The sequence below is a fragment of the Salvelinus namaycush genome, chromosome 31, assembly GCF_016432855.1.
Source record: "Salvelinus namaycush isolate Seneca chromosome 31, SaNama_1.0, whole genome shotgun sequence".
NCBI lineage: Eukaryota > Metazoa > Chordata > Actinopteri > Salmoniformes > Salmonidae > Salvelinus > Salvelinus namaycush.
This window is the reverse complement of record NC_052337.1, coordinates 26,881,207-26,901,394: the sequence shown is the minus strand read 5'-3', so window position 1 is coordinate 26,901,394 and position 20,188 is coordinate 26,881,207. Positions and strand designations below refer to the sequence as shown.

The 20,188-nt window shown below is 44.9% G+C and overlaps 1 protein-coding gene across 1 annotated transcript in view; it reads left to right on the top strand.

Moving 5' to 3' along the window:
* LOC120025537 (astrotactin-2-like) overlaps positions 1 to 20,188 on the top strand; it is a 451,161-nt gene that overhangs the window by 356,421 nt on the left and 74,552 nt on the right. The window contains exons 18-19 of the mRNA XM_038970100.1: positions 7,120 to 7,253; positions 8,006 to 8,154. Of these exons, the coding sequence (XP_038826028.1) occupies positions 7,120 to 7,253; positions 8,006 to 8,154 (283 nt within the window). The remainder of the gene's footprint in view (positions 1 to 7,119; positions 7,254 to 8,005; positions 8,155 to 20,188) is intronic.

Below are 20,188 nucleotides of genomic sequence, written 5' to 3'. Positions count from 1 at the left end.
ACACTTCCCATGTATCCCTAAAAGGCTCCTGTCTGTTCTGTTGTTGTTTTTTGGTTGGTGTTACCTCAGTTGAGACTGGATTGCATTACTCTTTGAAACGTTAACACAGGGTCGTAATCGGTTTGTCTATGTTTCAGTTGTGAGTGCAGCTGTGCAGTCAAGCAAGGCCGGCCAGAGCTGGGGTCTCCGCCCAGCCTCCCACAGCATTTGAGATAATTTCTCATGTTTGTCTATGAGTCTGCATGCATGTGCTTCCCAAAGGCTTCCTGTTGTGTTTGCTGACGGCCTGGTTCCCATTGACTGAGGTGCGGACTGTAGAGGAGTTAATTCTCTCTCTCTCTCCCTCTCTCTCTCTCCCTCTCTCTCTCTCTCTCTCTCTCTCTCTCTCGCTCTCTCTCTCTCTCTCTCTCTCTCTCTCAGCCAACAATCAGCCACATGGTTGGCATGGGATCTCATTATCTCAAGAAATGCAATCACTTTCATCCCCATTTAATTTCTCTAACCTTGTCTGTCACTCTCAGGAAAGTCATTATATGGTTGCTGTGGATGGCAGTGTTGGCTAGGGCCGAGTGCGCTCCCCCCTAATATGGGTTCATTCTGCTGGCTCATTTAGAGGGGGTTGTGTTGGAGAGTAAATAGGGGGAAAGACCTGACTGACTAACGGCTGGAGGCCTATTGATCCTATCGGCTCGCTAGAGGCAACCCAGCCTATCTCCCTTACATTACACTAAAAGAATAGACACTGTCTTCTCCTTTCTCAGTTTTTCTCTGGCTCTGTTTTTTAAATTCCGTTTCCTCTCCTTTTCTTTCTTTCGCTGTGCTTCATTCTTTTTTCCTCTCTCTTTATCTCTTGCTGCACAGTCTGTCTTGCTGCTGCACTGTCCAGAGCTGGATCCACAGCACTAAGTGAGTGAGGCTGGGGAACTCAGTTTCCATGAGCTTTTAGAGCTAACGATGCTACCGTAGTTTCATGGGATGCCAACATCGGCTTCTGGAGGCATTCCATTCTCAGTGTCTGCCTCTATATGGCCTGACCTGGTTTCATCTCGATATCCATATCAAATACTGAAATTCACATCACAAATCATCTTTGGCGCTTCTCCAGTGAAAGAGAATGACCACATCTGCTTGTGTGTATGTAGGTTGTTCTTAAATTGCGATGGCATTTGGCCATGACATTTTGGGGGAAAATATGTTAATTTATCTATAATTATTTATTTTGGTTAAGTTTATTTGGGTACATCTTCCCATTCTAAATCAACTAATATGGCAACTTTTGACTTAAAATTATTTTAACCATTCTCAAAAAATGTATTTGTCACATGCTTCGTAAACAACAGGTATGGACTAACACTGAAATGCTTACTTATGGGCCCTTCCCAACAATGCAGGGAGAAAAGTAAAGCACGTAATAATAAAAGTAGTAATAGATACACAATGAGTAATGATAACTTATATATACAAGGGGTACCAGTACCAAGTCAATGTGCAGGGGTACGAGGTAATTGAGGTAGATATGTGCATATACAGTTGAAGTCGGAAGTTTACATACACTTAGATTGGTGTCATTAAAACTTGTTTTTCAACCACTCCACAAATTTCTTGTTAACAAACTATAGTTTTGGCAAGTCGGTTAGGACATCTACTTTGTGCATGACTCAAGTAATTTTTCCAACAATTGTTTACAGACAGATTATTTCACTTATAATTCACTGTATCACAATTCCAGTGGGTCTGAAGTTTACATACACTAAGTTGACTGTGCCTTTAAACAGCTTGGAAAATTCCAGAAAATGATGTCATGGCTTTAGAAGCTTCTGATAGGCTAATTGACATCATTTGAGTCAATTGGAGGTGTGCCTGTGGATGTATTTCATGGCCTACCTTCAAACTCAGTGCCTCTTTGCTTGACATCATGGGAAAATCAAAAGAAATCAGCCAAGACCTTAGAATTGTTTAGGGGGACCTCCACAAGTCTGGTTCATCCTTGGGAGCAATTTCCAAACGCCTGAAGATACCACGTTCATCTGTACAAACAATAGTACGCAAGTATAAACACCATGGGACCACGCAGCCGTCATACCGCTCAGGAAGGAGACGCGTTCTGTTTCCTAGAGATGAACGTACTTTGGTGCGAAAAGTGAAAATCAATCCCAGAACAACAGCAAAGGACCTTGTGAAGATGCTGGAGGAAACACGTACCAAAGTATCTATATCCACAGTAAATCAAGTCCTATATCGACATGAACTGTTTGGCCATAATGACCATGTTTGGAGGAAAAAGGGGGATGCTTGCAAGCCAAAGAACACCATCCCAACTGTGAAGCATGGGGGTGGCAGCATCATGTTGTGGGGGTGCTTTGCTGCAGGAGGGACTGGTGCACTTCACAAAATAGATGGCATCATGAGGAAGGGAAATTATGTGCATATATTGAAGCAACATCTAAAGACATCAGTCAGGAAGTTAAAGCTTGGTTACAAATGGGTCTTCCAAATGGACAATGACCCCCAAGCATACTTCCAAAGTTGTGGCAAAATGGCTTAAGGACAACAAAGTCAAGGTATTGGAGTGGCCATCACAAAGCCCTGACCTCAATCCTATAGAAAATGTGTGGGCAGACCTGAAAAAGCGTGTGCGAGCAAGGAGGCCTACAAACCTGACTCAGTTACACCAACTCTGTCAGGAGGAATGGGCCAAAATTCACCCAACTTATTGTGGGAAGCTTGTGGAAGGCCTGCCGAAACGTTTGACCCAAGTTAAACAATTTAAAGGCAATGCTACCAAATACTAATTTAGTGTATGTAAACTTCTGACCCCCTGGGAATGTGATGAAAGAAATAAAAGCTGAAATAATTCTGTCTACTATTATTCTGACATTTCACATTCAGGGAATTTTTACTAGGATTAAATTATGAAAAACTGAGTTTAAATGTATTTGGCTAAGGTGTTTGCAAACTTCCGACTTCAACTGTAACTAGGAATAAAGGGGCAGATAGTAAACAGAAGCAGCAGCGTATGTGATGAGTGAAAGAGGTTTGTGCAAAAAGGGTCAATGCAGTTAGTCCGGGTAGCTTTTTGGTTAACTATTTAACAAACTATTTAGCACTCTTATGGCTTGAGGGTAGAAGCTGTTCAGGGTCCTGTTGGTTCCAGACTTGGTTCATCTGTACTGCTTGCCGTGCGTTAGCCCAGTTAGTCTGTTCTCTCTGCTATCTACATTGTGTCCCGCCACCCACCACCCCCACTCTTTTATGCTACTGCTACTCTCTGTCCATCATATATGCATAGTCACTTTAACCATATCTACGTGTACATACTACCTCAATCAGCCTGACTAACCGGTGTCTGTATGTAGCCTCGCTACTGTATATAGCCTCGCTACTGTATATAGCCTCGCTACTGTTATTTTTCACTGTCTTTTTACTGTTGTTTTTATTTCTTTACTTACCTATTGTTCACCTAATAACTTTTCTGCACTATTGGTTAGAGCCTGTAAGTAAGCATTTCACTCTAAGGTCTACACCTGTTGTATTCGGCACACGTGACAAATAAACTTTCATTTGATTTGATTTGACTTGGGTGGCTGGAGTCTTTGACAATTTTTAGGGCCTTCCTCTGACACCGCCTGGTATAGAGGCCCTGAATGGCAGGGAGTTCTGCCCGAGTTATGTACTGGGCTGTACACACTACTCTCTGTTGCACCTTACGGTCAGATGCCAAGCAGTTAATACCACGCGTTGATGCAGCCAGTCAAGATGTTCTAAATGGTGCAGCTGTAGAACTTTTTGAGGATTTGAGGTCCATGCCAAATACTTTCAGCCTCCGGAGTGGGAAGAGGCATTGTCGTGCCCTCTTCACAACTGTGTTGTTGTGTTTGGACCATGATCCTTAGTGATGTGGACACGCTCAGCCCTCCGTTTACTGTAGTCCATGATCAGCTCCTTCGTCTTGCTGATGTTGTTGTCCTGGCAACTCACTGCCAGGTCTCTGACCTCTTCCCTATAGGCTGTCTCATTGTCGTCGGTGATCAAGCCTTCCACCGTCATCAGCAAACGTAATGAAGGTGTTGGAGTCATGCACGGCCACACAGTCGTGTTTAAACAGAGAGTACAGGAAGGGACTAAGCACGCACCCCTGAGAGGCACCTGTGTTGAGGGTCAGCATGGCGGATATGTTGTTGCCTCACCTCACCACCTGGGGCATCCCGTCAGGAAGTCCAGGATCCAGTTGCAGAGGTAGGTATTCGGTCCCAGGGTCCTTAGCTTAATGATGAACTTGGAGGGCACTATGGTGTTGAACGCTGAGCTGTAGTCAATGAACAGCATTCTCACCTAGGTGTTCCTTTTGTCCAGTGGGAAAGGGCAGTGTGTAGTGCAATAGAATTTGCGTCATCTGTGAATCTGTTGGGGGGGGGGGGGGGTTATGCAAATTTGAGTGGGTCCAGGGTGGGATGATGGTTTTGATGTGAGCCATGAACAGCCTTTCAAAGCATTTCATGGCTACAGATGTGAGTGCTACGGGGCGATAGTCATTTAGATAGGTTACCTTGGCGGTCTTGGGCACAGGAACTATGGTGGTCTGCTTGAAACATGTAGGTATTACAGACTGGGTCAGGGAGAGGTTGCATAATACATCTAATTAGCATAATAAAACATCCCCATCACAATTCATCAGTTTAAGCTAGATATCTTTTTTTTGTTGCATTGGCTGCGTCTCAATCAACCGCTTCCGCCTACGTCGCCCTTCCGCGTCTGTGGTGAAAGGTGGCAGAGCTAGAGCGGTGTTTGTCTGACCATGAGACATCTTCATGAGACGGTCTTCACACGAAAATGTCTGGTTTGGCCTGCAAAAAAAGCATGGTTTGGTCTACAAAAATATCATGACCCTTCTATGGAAAGATGAGACTCACACGAACACGATGCTCTATGACCCCCCACAAGCATCACGGGACTCGTCTGAAGTGTCAACTTTTGTATGTAGCATCCGAACAGTTTTGGCTAAATGCTGAAATGGAAAGGCGAGTCTCTCACGAACACGTACATGTTGGTTATTTTGCTCAAGGATGTCCACAAGCCTCACAAGCCTCACAAGCCTCACAAGACTGCTCTGAAGGTAGCCGGGTACCAGATCAAAAAATGAATGGAAGTATACGGGTGGCGCAGTGGTCTAGGGTCTCTGGGTTCGCGCCCAGGCTGGGCTGGGTTCGCGCCCAGGCTCTGTCGCAGCCGGCCGCAACCGGGAGGTCCGTGGGGCGACGCACAATTGGCATAGCGTCGTCTGGGTTAGGGAGGGTTTGGCCGGTAGGGATATCCTTGTCTCAGTATGTAAAAAAAATGTAATAAAATGTATGCACTCTACTGTAAGTCGCTCTGGATAAGAGCGTCTGCTAAATGACTAAAATGTAAAAATGTAATATATGAAAGCGGCAGCTCTAGCCTTTAGCTCAGTGCGGGTGTTGCCTGTAATCCATGGCTTCTGATTGAGATATGTATGTATGGTCACTGTGAGGACCATACACAGCACATGCACAGATACTATGTGAGAGCGAAATCTTGCATCTCGCTCATCTCAATATCTGCGGTGCTGCTCTAAATAGTTTTGTTAACTTTCTAGTGTTCAATAATAGATAGATATTCGATCAACCAATCAGCCGTCTGCTCGCATTTATATGTTTAATGACCGTTGTACGCCCACACCATTTTCTTGTTTGGGTACACCCACACCATTCCAAAACAGAAAAGCTGCTTTTTAACTATATTTATTTTGGAAGGAAAACTATTTCACTCATTTTATAGAAATCTGGACAGTTACTTTAAGGTGAAGTTTTGCAGTTTGAAGGACTTGCCTTATGTTTTATTATTGATAAACAGTTCAATACAAACAAACACATGTATGATGTGTATCTGTCATTTTAAAGTGTTTTTCATTGTTGCAAAGTCGAGTAATGCTAATGCCACTGCAATTCAAGAATGACCTGTGTGTCTGCGTGTGTGTGTGAGTCCTTTTTTGTGTGCGTGTGCGCATGTCAATGCTTGCATGTGTGCGTGTATGTTTCTTTGTTTGTGGTGGTGTGTTGATAGGGTGGTTGGGGTTAGGGGAATACAGAAGACATCGGAGAATCACTCTCCTCTGGATGACTGACTAAGTGTTATGGCTTATTGGGAGGCTTCCTTTGGCTTTGTTGGCTTTATGATTGGACGGGCCTGTTGCTCAGCGTTAATGTTTCCGGATGTTCTCCGGTGTGTCTGTGCCGTGCGTCTCTTAGCTGTCCGTGCAGAGCGGCACTGCCAACCAATTACCGTACATAAATAACTAAGTATTCCATTGATTGGCCGGTGTGACGGGGAGCCAAAGTGCCTGCGAACTCCCCTGAACTCTGCTTTAGACATGCCCGTGGCTTGGCACAGCACTGACGTCACCTTATTTTATTGACATTTGGTTGGCCTTCAGGGATGATCATGATGGTGCCCTTTATTTTGTTGATGAAACAGCACAATTTAGTTGGAGATGGAAAGAGTTGGAGTGATACACGATCATGATCTTGGCGATGTTTCGGTTTATTGAGATTGAGGAAATGCACTTTTTTGGCCTTTTGGCCCTTACCTTGGTAGAAACATGAAAACTTTGGAGACAGAAACGTACGACATTCTCTCTCTGTCTCTCTCACTCTCTGTCTCCTTCACTTTCTTTTTTTTCTTCTCTCTCTCTCACACACACACACACACACACACACACACACACACACACACACACACACACACACACACACACACACACACACACACACACACACACACACACACACACACACACACACACTGACCTTTGTGTCACCATTCCCAATTACCACAAGACAGGAACATGTCAGTTACATCGCCAAGCTTACTCACTCGTGTATCATCAGACCATCACCGCCCGACTCTTCCTGTTGTGGAAGTAAGTAACTTGAATCCCCCGTGTGTGACTGTGACGATGCCGGGGGGTACGTCGGTAGGGGGGAGAAGAGGGAAACGTAGAGGTGTAGGAACAGACATCCTGGAGCCTGGATGACTCAGAGTGTCACAGAAGGGCAACGTACAGAAAATAATTGCAATTTTCTCACCTGTTACCTTTCGTAGGCGTTCAAGAGCGCCACCATGAGCTCATACTGGTGCACAGGCAAGGGCGATGTCATCGACAACTGGTGTCGCTGTGACCTGAGTGCCTTCAGTAAAGACGGCCTTCCCAACTGCAGTCCCCTGAGGAAGCCTGTGTAAGTCAGAGCCTACCTCATATCTATCCAACCCTAGGGAGAACTGTTGGAGGTCTGAGACTAACCTTTAATTGTGTCAGTTGTTCCCAACACCCCCGGTGCTCACTCCCATGAAAGAACATTGTGTCTTGTTCTCTTACCCCAGCTTTGTTGTGAGTCATCATACCCTCCAGCTATAGTAACCCTCAGAACTTTTGGAGAGGCACTGAATAGACAATGGCTCTCCAGTGGATTTCCACATTAAATTTAATGGACCTACTTGCTTGTTTGATTTGTCGAATGGATACATTGAGGATTCCAACTTGCTCTCCATATCTGGTCTAAACATTTTATTAACAGACTCTTAGGGCTGGTTTCCCCAACACAGAGTAAGCCTGGTCCTGGACTAAAAAACTATTTCAACTGAGATTCTTTATTGAACACGCTTTTTAGTCCAGGTGTAAGCTTAATGTGCCCAGGAAACTAGTCCCCAGTGTCAGTTGACTTCTCATACTGTTATTGTATTAAAGTGAACCACCTTTCCTCCCCTCTCTCTCTCTCTCTCTCTCTCTCTCTCTCTCTCTCTCTCTCTCTCTCTCTGTCTCTCTGTCTCTGTCTCTGTCTCTGTCTCTGTCTCTGTCTCTGTCTCTCTGTCTCTGTCTCTCTGTCTCTCTGTCTCTCTGTCTCTCTGTCTCTCTGTCTCTCTGTCTCTCTGTCTCTGTCTCTGTCTCTGTCTCTGTCTCTGTCTCTCTCTGTCTCTCTCTCTGTCTCAGGCTTAGACTGGCCCCTCACCTGGAACCCTCCAGCACCATGGTGGCCCTGGAGTGGTTGGATGTGGAGCCACTGATTGGCTACAAGGTCTCCGATTACATCATCCAGCACAAGCGGGTGGAGGACCCCTCAGAGGCAGAGATCTACACAGGTAGGTAGGCCGCTGGTGGCTACATAAATTACACATGATAAACATTATCAACTTATGGTTCCAACAACCTAACAGTATATTTCACTTTGGTCCCACCAACATCAGTTATTGACAGTTGTTTATCCTTTAAGAAAGCCGTAGGGACACTAATGAGTTGATTTACCAGTGACCTGCCACATTATCTAACTTGTTGCTCTGCTGATCTGTGGAGGCCTGCCCTTTGTTATTATCTCACAGACAAGGTTAGACACTCAGTGGGTGAAACCGGAGGGAAGAACGGATGGATGAGAGGACATTTGACAGGAGCCATAATTGCCACTGACCCTTAAGTCTGGGGGAGTGAGTCAGAGCTTTGGGTGGTAGGGATTTAATAAAGGAGAAGAGATGAGGTACGGCGGTGGAAGTCGGCTTTAGTCATCGGCCACGCGTGTGGCAGGAATAGGGCAATTGGCGTGTGTGACTCATTTCAGTGTCCGAGCAGTCCAGGATACAGATGAGAACACAATTTCTTTCTCTCAATTTATCTCTTGATTCTACGGTATGTCTCTTTCACTCCCTCTGTTGCTATCTCTCTCTCTCTCTCTCTCTCTCTCTTTCTAACTCTTACTCAACTTCCTCCAGAAAGCAGAGAAAGTTGGACTGACATTGACTTGTCTGTAGTAAAAAAAAACATACTTTTATTGCTTTAATGTGTGTGTGGATTCCCTGAAACACATGTGGCGGTAACAACAAAGGATTTCAGTGATGGGCGAGTCTTCAATTCCCAGCTATCATCTTAGTGTGTGTAATCAAGGGGAGAGAAGCATTGGCATGGCATCTCTCAGGTTCTCTCTATTGGAAACATCCTCTGGATCATCTATCATAAACCATAAAAACACCCGTCTGAGTGGCTCCCAGTTTTACAGGAGAGATGGAATCAAACCCTCTATTGTTCTCCAAACTGGGTGGATCAGCCGTGCTGATACAAAGTTGGACATGGTCGAAGATGGGGGATTTATGGAATAATGGGGACATATACTCTCCAAGACTTTGGAAAAGTAGTGATACCCTAACCTGAATAGGGGAAAGACAACAAGTGTCAGCGAGTTCAGATGCTGCGACAGCAACCAGGACTAGTATGTTTTTTTTTTTTGTCTCTATACCCACCTTGCATTGAAGTCCTTTCTAGGGGCATAAAAAGTGTAGTAGTTTTATTTTACTTTAAAAACAGAACTGGGATAGATATGAACGGCAGGTATTGAACTTCAGCCCCAGTCCCTGATCACCTGCAGGCTTTAAACCACAGATGAGACTTCCACAGAGAAGCACTGGACGATCAAAAGCACACCGCTCTGATCTGGGCCACACACCAGCTTTCATACACCTGCCAAGTCATTGAGTGCTCTTCAAAACTGGAGTCAGTTTAATACCTCATATATCTGAAGTTTTGTAACAGGTATGAGACCTTCGAGTAGTTAAATCCATTGGACACTAAATGTCTTTTCCATTAAAAAAGATACCTACATCGGCAAAAAATGTAAGTCTAGGGGCTTCAGGCCGTATCGTGTTGGTCAGCTGAAGCAACATCTACTTCAAGTTGTTTTATACAGATGATATCAGCTAGCCTATGTCAAAAGGATTTGTTGGGCTTGGAAAGACTTCCCTATATTTGGAGTTATTGAGACAGGATTGGATGGATTCCACCTTGGGTTAAAAACTCAGAAAGACAATGATATTCTAGTCTTCACCTGACCCGCACCTTGGGAGTTTTGAGGGTTTTAGGACGTGTGTACATTGTCCTCAGTATAACCTTCTACAACTCCCTGCTTTCTATTCCCTATTCCCTGGTGACATTTACTCCCGTGACTTCAACTGTACTACTCCCTTCTATCTGGATTATCTTGTTCTTTGGGAGGCTTAGTGAGATCAAGCTGTTGCACCACCGCCAAACCATCAGCACCTAGTTCCCTTTTCAATCCTCAAATCTGTCTTCAGATCCCTGGCAGACCATCAGTCACCCTTGGGTCTCCACAGGTAAGGGCACGAGGCCCAGGATCAGAGCCTGAAGAAGAGCCTCAGAGCCCAATATCCTTCTATGCCTCTAAGCACCCAAATCCACCTTCCTCTCTTATTGTTTACCTCTTCTCTTAGAGATGGTTGTCACCCCCTGTCCTTTATTAGACAAACATAATTTATTCTCCCTCTTCTATTCATTTTTGAATGGCAGGTAGTGCCATGACCTATTGGCTTTGTTCAAGTAAAAGCGGCAGTGATTTTTTACATTTCTTTTTTATTTCACCTTTATTTAACCAGGTAGGCTAGTTGAGAACAAGTTCTCAATTGTAACTGCGACCTCGCCAAGATAAAGCATAGCAATTCGACACATACAACACCACAGAGTTACACATGGAATTAATAAAACATACAGTCAATAATACAGTAGAAAAAAAGAACAACAAGTCTATATACAGTGAGTGCAAATGAGGTAAGATAAAGGAGTTAAGGCAATAAATAGGCCAATTAAACACTGGAATGGTAGATGTGCAGAAGATGAATGTGCAAGTAGAGATACTGGGGTACAAAGGAGCAAGATAAATAAATAAATACAGTATGGGGATGAGGTAGATAGATGGGCTGTTTACAGATGAGCTATGTACAGGTGCAGTGATCTGTGAGCTGCTCTGACAGCTGGTGCTTAAAGCTAGTGAGGGAAATATGAGTCTCCAGCTTCAGTGATTTTTGCAGTTTGTTCCAGTCATTGGCAGCCGAGAACTGGAAGGAAAGACGACCAAAGGAGGAATTGGCTTTGGGGGTGACCAGTGAGATATACCTGCTGGAGCGCGTGCTACGAGTGGGTGCTGCTATGGTGACCAGTGAGCTGAGATAAGGCGGGGCTTTACCTAGCAGAGATTTGTAGATAACCTGTAGCCAGTGGGTTTGGTGACGAGTATGAAGCGAGGGCCAACCAACAAGAGGGTACAGGTCGCAGTGGTGGGTAGTGTATGGGCTGTTTACAGATGATCTATGTACAGGTGCAGTGATCTGTGAGCTGCTCTGACAGCTGGTGCTTAAAGCTAGTGAGGGAGATATGAGTCTCCAGCTTCAGTGATTTTTGCAGTTTGTTCCAGTCATTGGCAGCCGAGAACTGAAAGGAAAGACGACCAAAGGAGGAATTGGCTTTGGGGGTGACCAGTGAGATATACCTGCTGGAGCGTGTGCTACGAGTGGGTGCTGCTATGGTGACCAGTGAGCTGAGATAAGGCGGGGCTTTACCTAGCAGAGATTTGTAGATAACCTGTAGCCAGTGGGTTTGGTGACGAGTATGAAGCGAGGGCCAACCAACAAGAGGGTACAGGTCGCAGTGGTGGGTAGTGTATGGGCTGTTTACAGATGATCTATGTACAGGTGCAGTGATCTGTGAGCTGCTCTGACAGCTGGTGCTTAAAGCTAGTGAGGGAGATATGAGTCTCCAGCTTCAGTGATTTTTGCAGTTTGTTCCAGTCATTGGCAGCCGAGAACTGGAAGGAAAGACGACCAAAGGAGGAATTGGCTTTGGGGGTGACCAGTGAGATATACCTGCTGGAGCGCGTGCTACGAGTGGGTGCTGCTATGGTGACCAGTGAGCTGAGATAAGGCGGGGCTTTACCTAGCAGAGATTTGTAGATAACCTGTAGCCAGTGGGTTTGGTGACGAGTATGAAACGAGGGCCAACCAACAAGAGGGTACAGGTCACAGTGGTGGGTAGTGTATGGGGCATTGGTGACAAAACGGATGGCACTGTGATAGAGTGCATCCAATTTGTTGAGTAGAGTGTTGGAGGCTATTTTATAGATGACATTGCCGAAGTCGAGGATTGGTAGGATGGTCAGTTTTACGAGGGTATGTTTGGCAGCATGAGTGAAGGATGCTTTGTTGCGAAATAGGAAGCCAATTCAAGATTTAATTTTGGATTGGAGATGCTTGATGTGAGTCTGGAAGGAGAGTTTACAGTCCAACCAGACACCTAGGTATTTGTAGTCAGAGTTGTCCAGAGTAGTGATGCTGGACGGGTGGGCAGGTGCGGGCAGTGATCGATTGAATAGCATGCATTTAGTTTTACTTGCATTTAAGAGCAGTTGGAGGCCACGGAAGGAGAGTTGTATGGCATTGAAGCTCGTCTGGAGGTTAGTTAACACAGTGTCCAAAGAGGGGCCAGAAGTATACAGAATGGTGTCGTCTGCGTAGAGGTGTATCAGAGAATCACCAGCAGTAGAGCGACATCATTGATGTATACAGAGAAGAGAGTTGGCCCGAGGATTGAACCCTGCACCCCCATAGAGACTGCCAGAGGTCCGGACAACAGGCCTTCCGATTTGACACACTGAACTCTATCAGAGAAGTAGTTGGTAAACCAGGCAAGGCAATCATTTGAGAAACCAAGGCTATTGAGTCTGCCGATAAGAATACGGTGATTGACAGAGTCGAAAGCCTTGGCCAGGTCGATGAATACGGCTGCACAGTAATGTCTCTTATTGATGGCGGTTATGATATCGTTTAGGACCTTGAGTGTGACTGAGGTGCACCCATGACCAGCTCTGAAACCAGATTGCGGAGAAGGTACGGTGGGATTCGAAATGGTCGGTAATCTGTTTGTTTACTTGGCTTTCGAAGACCTTAGAAAGAGAGGGTAGGATAGATATAGGTCTGTAGCAGTTTGGGTCTAGAGTGTCACCCCCTTTGAAGAGGGGGGTGACCGCGGCAGCTTTCCAATCTTTGGGAATCTCAGACAATACGAAAGAGAGGTTGAACAGGCTAGTAATAGGGGTTGCAACAATTTCGGCAGATCATTTTAGAAAGAGAAGGTCCAGACTGTCTAGCCCGGCTGATTTGTAGGGGTCCAGATTTTGCAGCTCTTTCAGAACATCAGCTATCTGGATTTGGGTGAAGTAGAAATGGTGGGGGCTTGGGCGGGTTGCTGTGGAGGGTGCAGGGCAGTTGACCGGGGTAGGGGTAGCCAGGTGGAAAGCATGGCCAGCCGTAGAGAAATGCTTATTGAAATTCTCAATTGTTGTGGATCGGTGGTAACAGTGTTTCCTAGCCTCAGAGCAGTGGGCAGCTGGGAGGATATGCTCTTATTCTCCATGGACTTTACAGTGTCCCAGATCTTTTTTGAGTTTGTACTACATGATGCAAATTTCTGTTTGAAAAAGCTAGCCTTTGCTTTCCTAATTGCCTGTGTATATTTGTTCCTAACTTCCCTGAAAAGTTGCATGTCACGGGGGCTATTCGATGCTAATGCAGAACGCCACAGGATGTTTTTGTGCTGGTCAAGGGCAGACCGGTCTGGAGTTAACCAAGGACTATATCTATTCCTGGTTCTACATTTTTTGAATGGAGCATGCTTATTTAAGATGGTGAGGAAGGAACTTTTAAAGAATAACAAGGCATCCTCTACTGACGGGATGAGGTCAATGTCATTCCAGGATACCCCGCCAGGTCGATTAGAAAGGCCTGCTTGCAGAAGTTTTTAAGGGAGCGTTTGACAGTGATGAGGGTTGGTCGTTTGATCGCAGACCCATTACGGATGCAGGCAATGAGGCAGTGATCGCTGAGATCTTGATTGAAGACAGCAGAGGTGTATTTGGAGGGCGAGTTAGTTAGGATGATATCTATGAGGGTGCCCGTGTTTACGGATTTGGGGTTGTACCTGGTAGGTTCATTTATAATTTGTGTGAGATTGAGGGCATCAAGCTTAGATTGTAGGATGGCCGGGGTGTTAAGCATGTCCCAGTTTAGGTCACCTAGTAGCACGAGCTCAGAAGATAGATTGGAGGCAATCAATTCACATATGGTGTCGAGTGCACAGCTGGGGGCAGAGGGTGGTCTATAGCAAGCGGCAAAGGTGAGAGACTTGTTTCTGGGAAGGTGAATTTTTTGAAGTAGAAGCTCGAATTGTTTGGGTACAGACCTGGATAGTAAGACAGAACTCTGCAGGCTATCTTTGCAGTAGATTGCAACACCGCCCCCTTTATCAGTTCTATCTTGGCGGAAAATGTTATAGTTAGGAATGGAGATTTCAGGGTTTTTGGTGGTTTTCCTAAGCCAGGATTCAGACACGGCTAAGACGTCCGGGTTGGCAGAGTGTGCTAAAGCAGTGAGTAAAACAAACTTAGGGAGTAGGCTTCTAATGTTAACATGCATGAAACCAAGGCTTTTACGGTTACAGAAGTCAACAAATAAGAGCACCTGGGGAGTGGGAGTGGAGCTAGGCACTGCAGGACCTGGATTAACCTCTACATCACCAGAGGAACAGGGGAGAAGTAGGATAAGGGTACGGCTAATGGCTATACGAACTGGCCGTCTAGCACGTTCGGAACAGAGAGTAAAAGGAGCAGGTTTCTGGGCACGATAGCATAGATTCAAGGCATAGTGTACAGACAAAGGTAAGGTAGGATGTGAGTACATTGGAGGTAAACCTAGGCATTGAGTAATGATGAGAGAGATATAGTCTCTAGAGACGTTTAAACCAGGTGATGTCATCGCATATGTAGGAGGTGGAACAACATGGTTGGTTAAAGCATATTGAGCAGGGCTAGAGGCTCTACAGTGAAATAAGACAGTAATCACTAACCATGACAGTAATGGACAAGGCATATTGATATTAGAGAGAGGCATGCGTAGCCAAGTGATCGTATGGGTCCAGTGAGTGGTTGGGCTGGCTGGGGACATGGCAATTCAGACAGTTAGCAGGCCGGGGCTAACAAGCTAGCAGTTAGTAGGCCGGGGCTAACAAGCTAGCAGTTAGCAGACCGGGGCTAGCAAGCTAGCAGTTAGCAGACCGGGGTTAGTAAGCAAGCAGTTAGCAGACCGGGGCTAGCAAGCTAGCAGTTAGCAGACCGGGGCTAGCAAGCTAGCAGTTAGCAGACCGGGGCTAGCAAGTTAGCAGAAGGGCCTTTGGGGGACGTCGCGATGGAAAGTCTGTTTTTGCCTCCTCGCGCGGTGACGTCGATAGACCAGTCGTGGATTAGTAGGGTTCCAAGTAGCTCTAGATAGCTAGCAGGCCGCAGTTAGCAGAATGGACCTTCAGCGGACGTCGCGCCTGAGGGGCTTGTTGGAATCCTCGGGCAGAATATTAGCTTCAGGCTAATTTGTGCTTGCTCCGGGATGGAAACGCTAGCCAGGAGTAGTCACCCGGGATTGCGGTTAGCTAGTTGCGAAGATCCAGATGAAAAGGTTCAGAGTTTGCGGTAGGAATCCGGGGATATGGAGAGAAAAATAGGTCCGTTATGCTCTGGTTTGAGTCACGTTGTACGAACTGGCGAGAGCTTTCTGAGCTAAAGGTTAGCTGATGACCGCTAGCAATGGTTTGCTAACTGATAGCTGGTAGGTAGTTAGCTGGCTAGCTTCAGTTGAGGGATTCCAGATCCGAAGTAAATAGAAATACTTTAGAAAACAACAGATCCATGCCACATTGGGTGAGGCGGGTTGCAGGAGAGTATTTAGAAGTTGAGGTTTAGGAAAATATTTTTAAAAGATATGCGAAGAAAAAGATATATACAGGACAAAGAAAAAGACGTCTGACTGCTACGCCATCTTTGAATCACAAGATGTGATGTTAATGTTAGGTAGCGCTTGATCATTACCTAACCCAAACAGAAGCCGTCCGGGTATTAATATTGGTTTGTTAAGGTATTGGGTAACCCCCCCATGTATCTTTGCATGATGGTAACAGATGCTAGCCAGCATTAGCAACTTTAATGATGTTAGTAACTGTGTTCGGATTCTGTTTTCTTTGAGATGCGAGCAATAACTTTGACATTGGACCTTCATATTGGGTTTCTCATCGCGTAACGTCCATATGGCCCATGGAGGACAGAAAATTGGAGAAGAGTGTGGTAAGAGAAGATTATGTTTGTCCTCCCTGTGCTCCTTGGAAAAGGAGCATATCGCTTGTCGCTAGAGGAAATCTCTCCCCCTCGTCTTGAAAGCCTCCCATTTCCACATCATAAAGCTGGGGACTTCCTCCTCACAGGCACAGCCAACAGGTACATGGTCGGGATCAGTCTTGTTAGCTCGCCCTGATCTCAGCCACGCTGGAAACCGCTTCATCACCATAAAACCCAGAATGCGATCTGAACTCCAGCCCGCCATTTAGCAGCATGGGCTCTAAGAGAACTAAGAACGTTGAGTCCACATGCTACAGTACATTGGACCTGGGCTCAACAAATTAGTTTTCTAGATGTTAGATTTTAGAGCACTGTTAGTCTGGTATTTTAGCCTGAATCCCTCTGCTTTGACCTTTAACCCTTAATGCAAGTCAGACAGGAAGTGTCTGCTCTGTAATCTCAGCTGAGGTATTACTAGAGTTATGTGCCTTCCCAAAAAAGGGACAGGTACGTCTTTAAAAGAGGAACTTGGAGTGTCAACTCGTACAACTGTAGACTGACAAAACAGACTCCTCCCCTTTCTTCCCTCCAGCCCCCCGCCCGCCCACGCTCCCTACATATTGTTGTGATATCGGGCGCAAATTTCACAACAAACCCCAGGCTATTGGACTGGCTGCCCGCAAATCTGTTTTGCATTTACTAATCAAACTGAGGAGAATGTTTAGCTTTGGAGCTGACCAACGCTGGGGAAAATTACAATGTTCTCCTACCACCATCTATAAACAGCAATTTATTGTGTTGTGTTGTGTTTTTGGTTTGTTTTTTTGTCAAATAAAAACTGGTACTTACATTATGGGCAGGCTTACTAGAAGTGTGGGTAGAGAGTACTCAATGTGCTTTTCACCTATATCCTCCTCTCCATTACTCTTTCTTTCTGTCCCTCTTTTTCTATACGCTTTGGGCCCAGGAAGCGCAGCTCCTCTTTGATATAGTGCTGCTTTATGATCCCAGCCAAAGGCTCTGTGGGTTCATGTGAGTCAATATTTATTGTTTCAGTCTGATGGACTTATTGAAATTCATGTTGGTATATTTTACTATAGCATATGTCTAAATATTTGTAGGAATGCACCAATGGCCTTTGGCTACACTTTGGAGTCCCCACCTCCCCAAGCATACAGCGAGAGAGAGAATAGGACAGTCTGCAGCTAGTATGTCTGTTGTGCAGGAAGCTAGCCCAAAGACAGGAGAGGTAGGGGTACTGTCACTCCAATGCTACACCAATCTAGAAACGGCTGGAGCAGTAAAGGGAGAAACTGACATTTCTGAAATACATTGAAAACATCATTAACATTCTATTATGTATCAGTTACAGTATATTTATTTAAGCAGTGTTCGGTTCTGTATGTGTTGGTGTTATTTTCCGTTACACATACCGTTTGTAATTGTGAGTGATCAGAGGTGGATGATCATTCAGGCCTGTAAAGACCTCTAGATGGCACACCAATGCAGAGGCAGGATTTCTATTAGATGACATTATCTAAAGAGACGTCCGCTCTGTATGAGGCAAATTCATAGTGGGGTAGTAGGATTGACACAGCAGGGCTCAGCATTCCCATACTGTTGGTGAAACTTGGTTAAACTTTTTGACTAATGAGGTGGAGACGTTAAGTAGCACAAAATACTGTCGCTATTGTAAAGACATTATATAGAGGTCATGTAAATCACTAACAGTGGACAGAAAGTTTCTGTAATAATTAGTATTACCTACATATGAAAGAAAGAAGAAAAAACAGAAACAATTCATTCCTTTGTTTTGGATGACTCTTAGAAAATATGTGAATGTACGTGGAGACAGTTGATGTATCTACCTTTCACTTTAATGTCATAGTTCAACTAAAACCTGTCTACCCTTTTCTCCTTTTTCCTCCTCCATTTATCAATACTGTGCTGAAGCATTTTGGATGCTTCATTTCAGCAATGGCCCACCTTATTACAAAGTATGTCTTTCCCTGTCATTCTGGGTACTGAGAATCCCTATGCTATTTCTAGGATTCCCTTCCAGGCTCAGCATGGCTCTCTCTTCACTGGCTGCCTTTCTGACATCACACCCAGGTTAAGGTGACACGCTGACATGTTCATGTGAATGCCCTCATCAGAAAATGTAGCACTCTCTTTCTCTCTCTCCCTTCATTTCTCTCTCTCGCTCTCTCACATTCGTAGTAAAAAACTTGGGAGTGTATTTATGTCCCATCACTGCTGTTAGACACATTATTTAACGGTGCGTCGAGCAGAGGGGAGGAGGGAGGAGGAGAAGGGGATAGAGGATAGAAGAGTGGAGTGGAGGATGGAGGAGCTAAAGGAGACTAGAAAAGAGTACAGGAGAGGATGGCGTTAGAAGTCACCCGCTACGATGATGTCATCTCGCACGGCTCTGTCAGACAGCGAGACGAGCCATTTGATCTTTTTATTTTAGTCCAAGTTTCATCCTCCCATCACTCCAGGCAGCTTATCAGGATCTGTCCCAGTCCGATCTGTCCCCACTCCCCACTCCCCACTCCCCTCTCTCGCTCGCTCTCTCTCTCTCTCTCGCTCTCTCTCTCTCTCTCTCTCTCTCTCTCTCTCTCTCTCTCTCTCTCTCTCTCTCTCTCTCTATATATATATATATATATATATATATATATATATATATATATATATATATATATATATATATATATAATTTCCCCCTTGCTCTCATGCCTCCTTTCTCTCATCCCTCTATTCTCCCATGGGGACAGCCATATCCCTTCTACTTGGGGGCCTCCCCTGTTTATGTAACAACTCCATTATTTGCTTCAAAAGTAGTGCGCTGCGATGCGTCGATAAGCCCCTATTCAAAGAGATTCAATTAAAAGGAGATAAACAGTGTCCTTGAGGATGAGTGCAGATAACAGAATGGAGTGACACAGCTGACTCTCTTTGTTTGGTTAATTAAAGATGACCTCATTGCTAAAAATGGACACCGGTTGCCTCCTCATCACGAGCTTCACCATCAGCAGATTGGAGAGCAGGCAGGGGGCCAAGACAGGCTTTTTCTCTCCCTCTGTCTCCCCCCCTCTCTCTCTCTCTCTCTCTATCTCTGCAGGCAGGGCAACTCTTTCTCTCAGATGTCCTCACTGATGCTCGCTTGTTCTCTCTCTCTCGCTCTCTCTCTTACTGCCGCTCACACATGCACACATTATTACACACATTAACATACTGAGGGAGGTCAATCAGTTGCATGCACACACATGTGAACCCACTCACGTGCATGTGTTCAGCAGTTCAGGCACGCCCTAATTTATGGACAGACAAGCAAATTGAATAAAGGTGAAGCATGGCTAGTTTTCACACAGGCGTACGTGCATGCACACACCCAAGATTGTGGTAGGGATGATCACTTCATGTTTGCATTAGTTTTATTATTTAGGTCAACCTAATGTTCATTGGGAGATGATACACATTCTCCATGTTGAGTGCAGACCTGGGTTCAAATACTATTTCAAATATCTCAATTACTTTCACATACATTCAAAATAAGTGTTCTGATATTTATTTGAAAAGACAAGTAGTTTAATATTTTTATGTAATTGGAAATACACTTGGAAAGTATTTGAAGTACTCAAGTACACTGACTCAAATACACTCACATGCATTTAAACCAAGTATTTGAAAATAGTATATTATCCTATCAAATTAAATTTGGCACACTATTCAAATACTCAAATAAAAGTATTTGTTTTGGGCTGTTTATTTTAAATACACAGAAAAATTGTTTTAAATACAAGAATGCAGATACTCAAATACATGTATTTGAACCCAGGTCTGGTTTAGTGAGTTACTGTCTGTCACACTTGCACAGTGACAGATGACCATAGGGACCCAGAATGACCACTGTTGACCAAGCAGTCTTAATACCCTCTACAGATATACTGGGCCTGTCCGGAATGGACTGTCAGTTTGACCACATACAGTAATGTATCACTATCCCCAAGCCTCTTGACCACAATGCAATAACATACTCTACTTCCTGTATCCTGTTGTCTTTATTTACACGTGTTTGGGAAGCACGACAACCTCAGACTAGAAACCTTTCCCGGTTTCATCTTGATGTAGAATATTTGGATTCCAGTGAGAATTAATGACACATGGATGCCATGTTAACTCCTAAA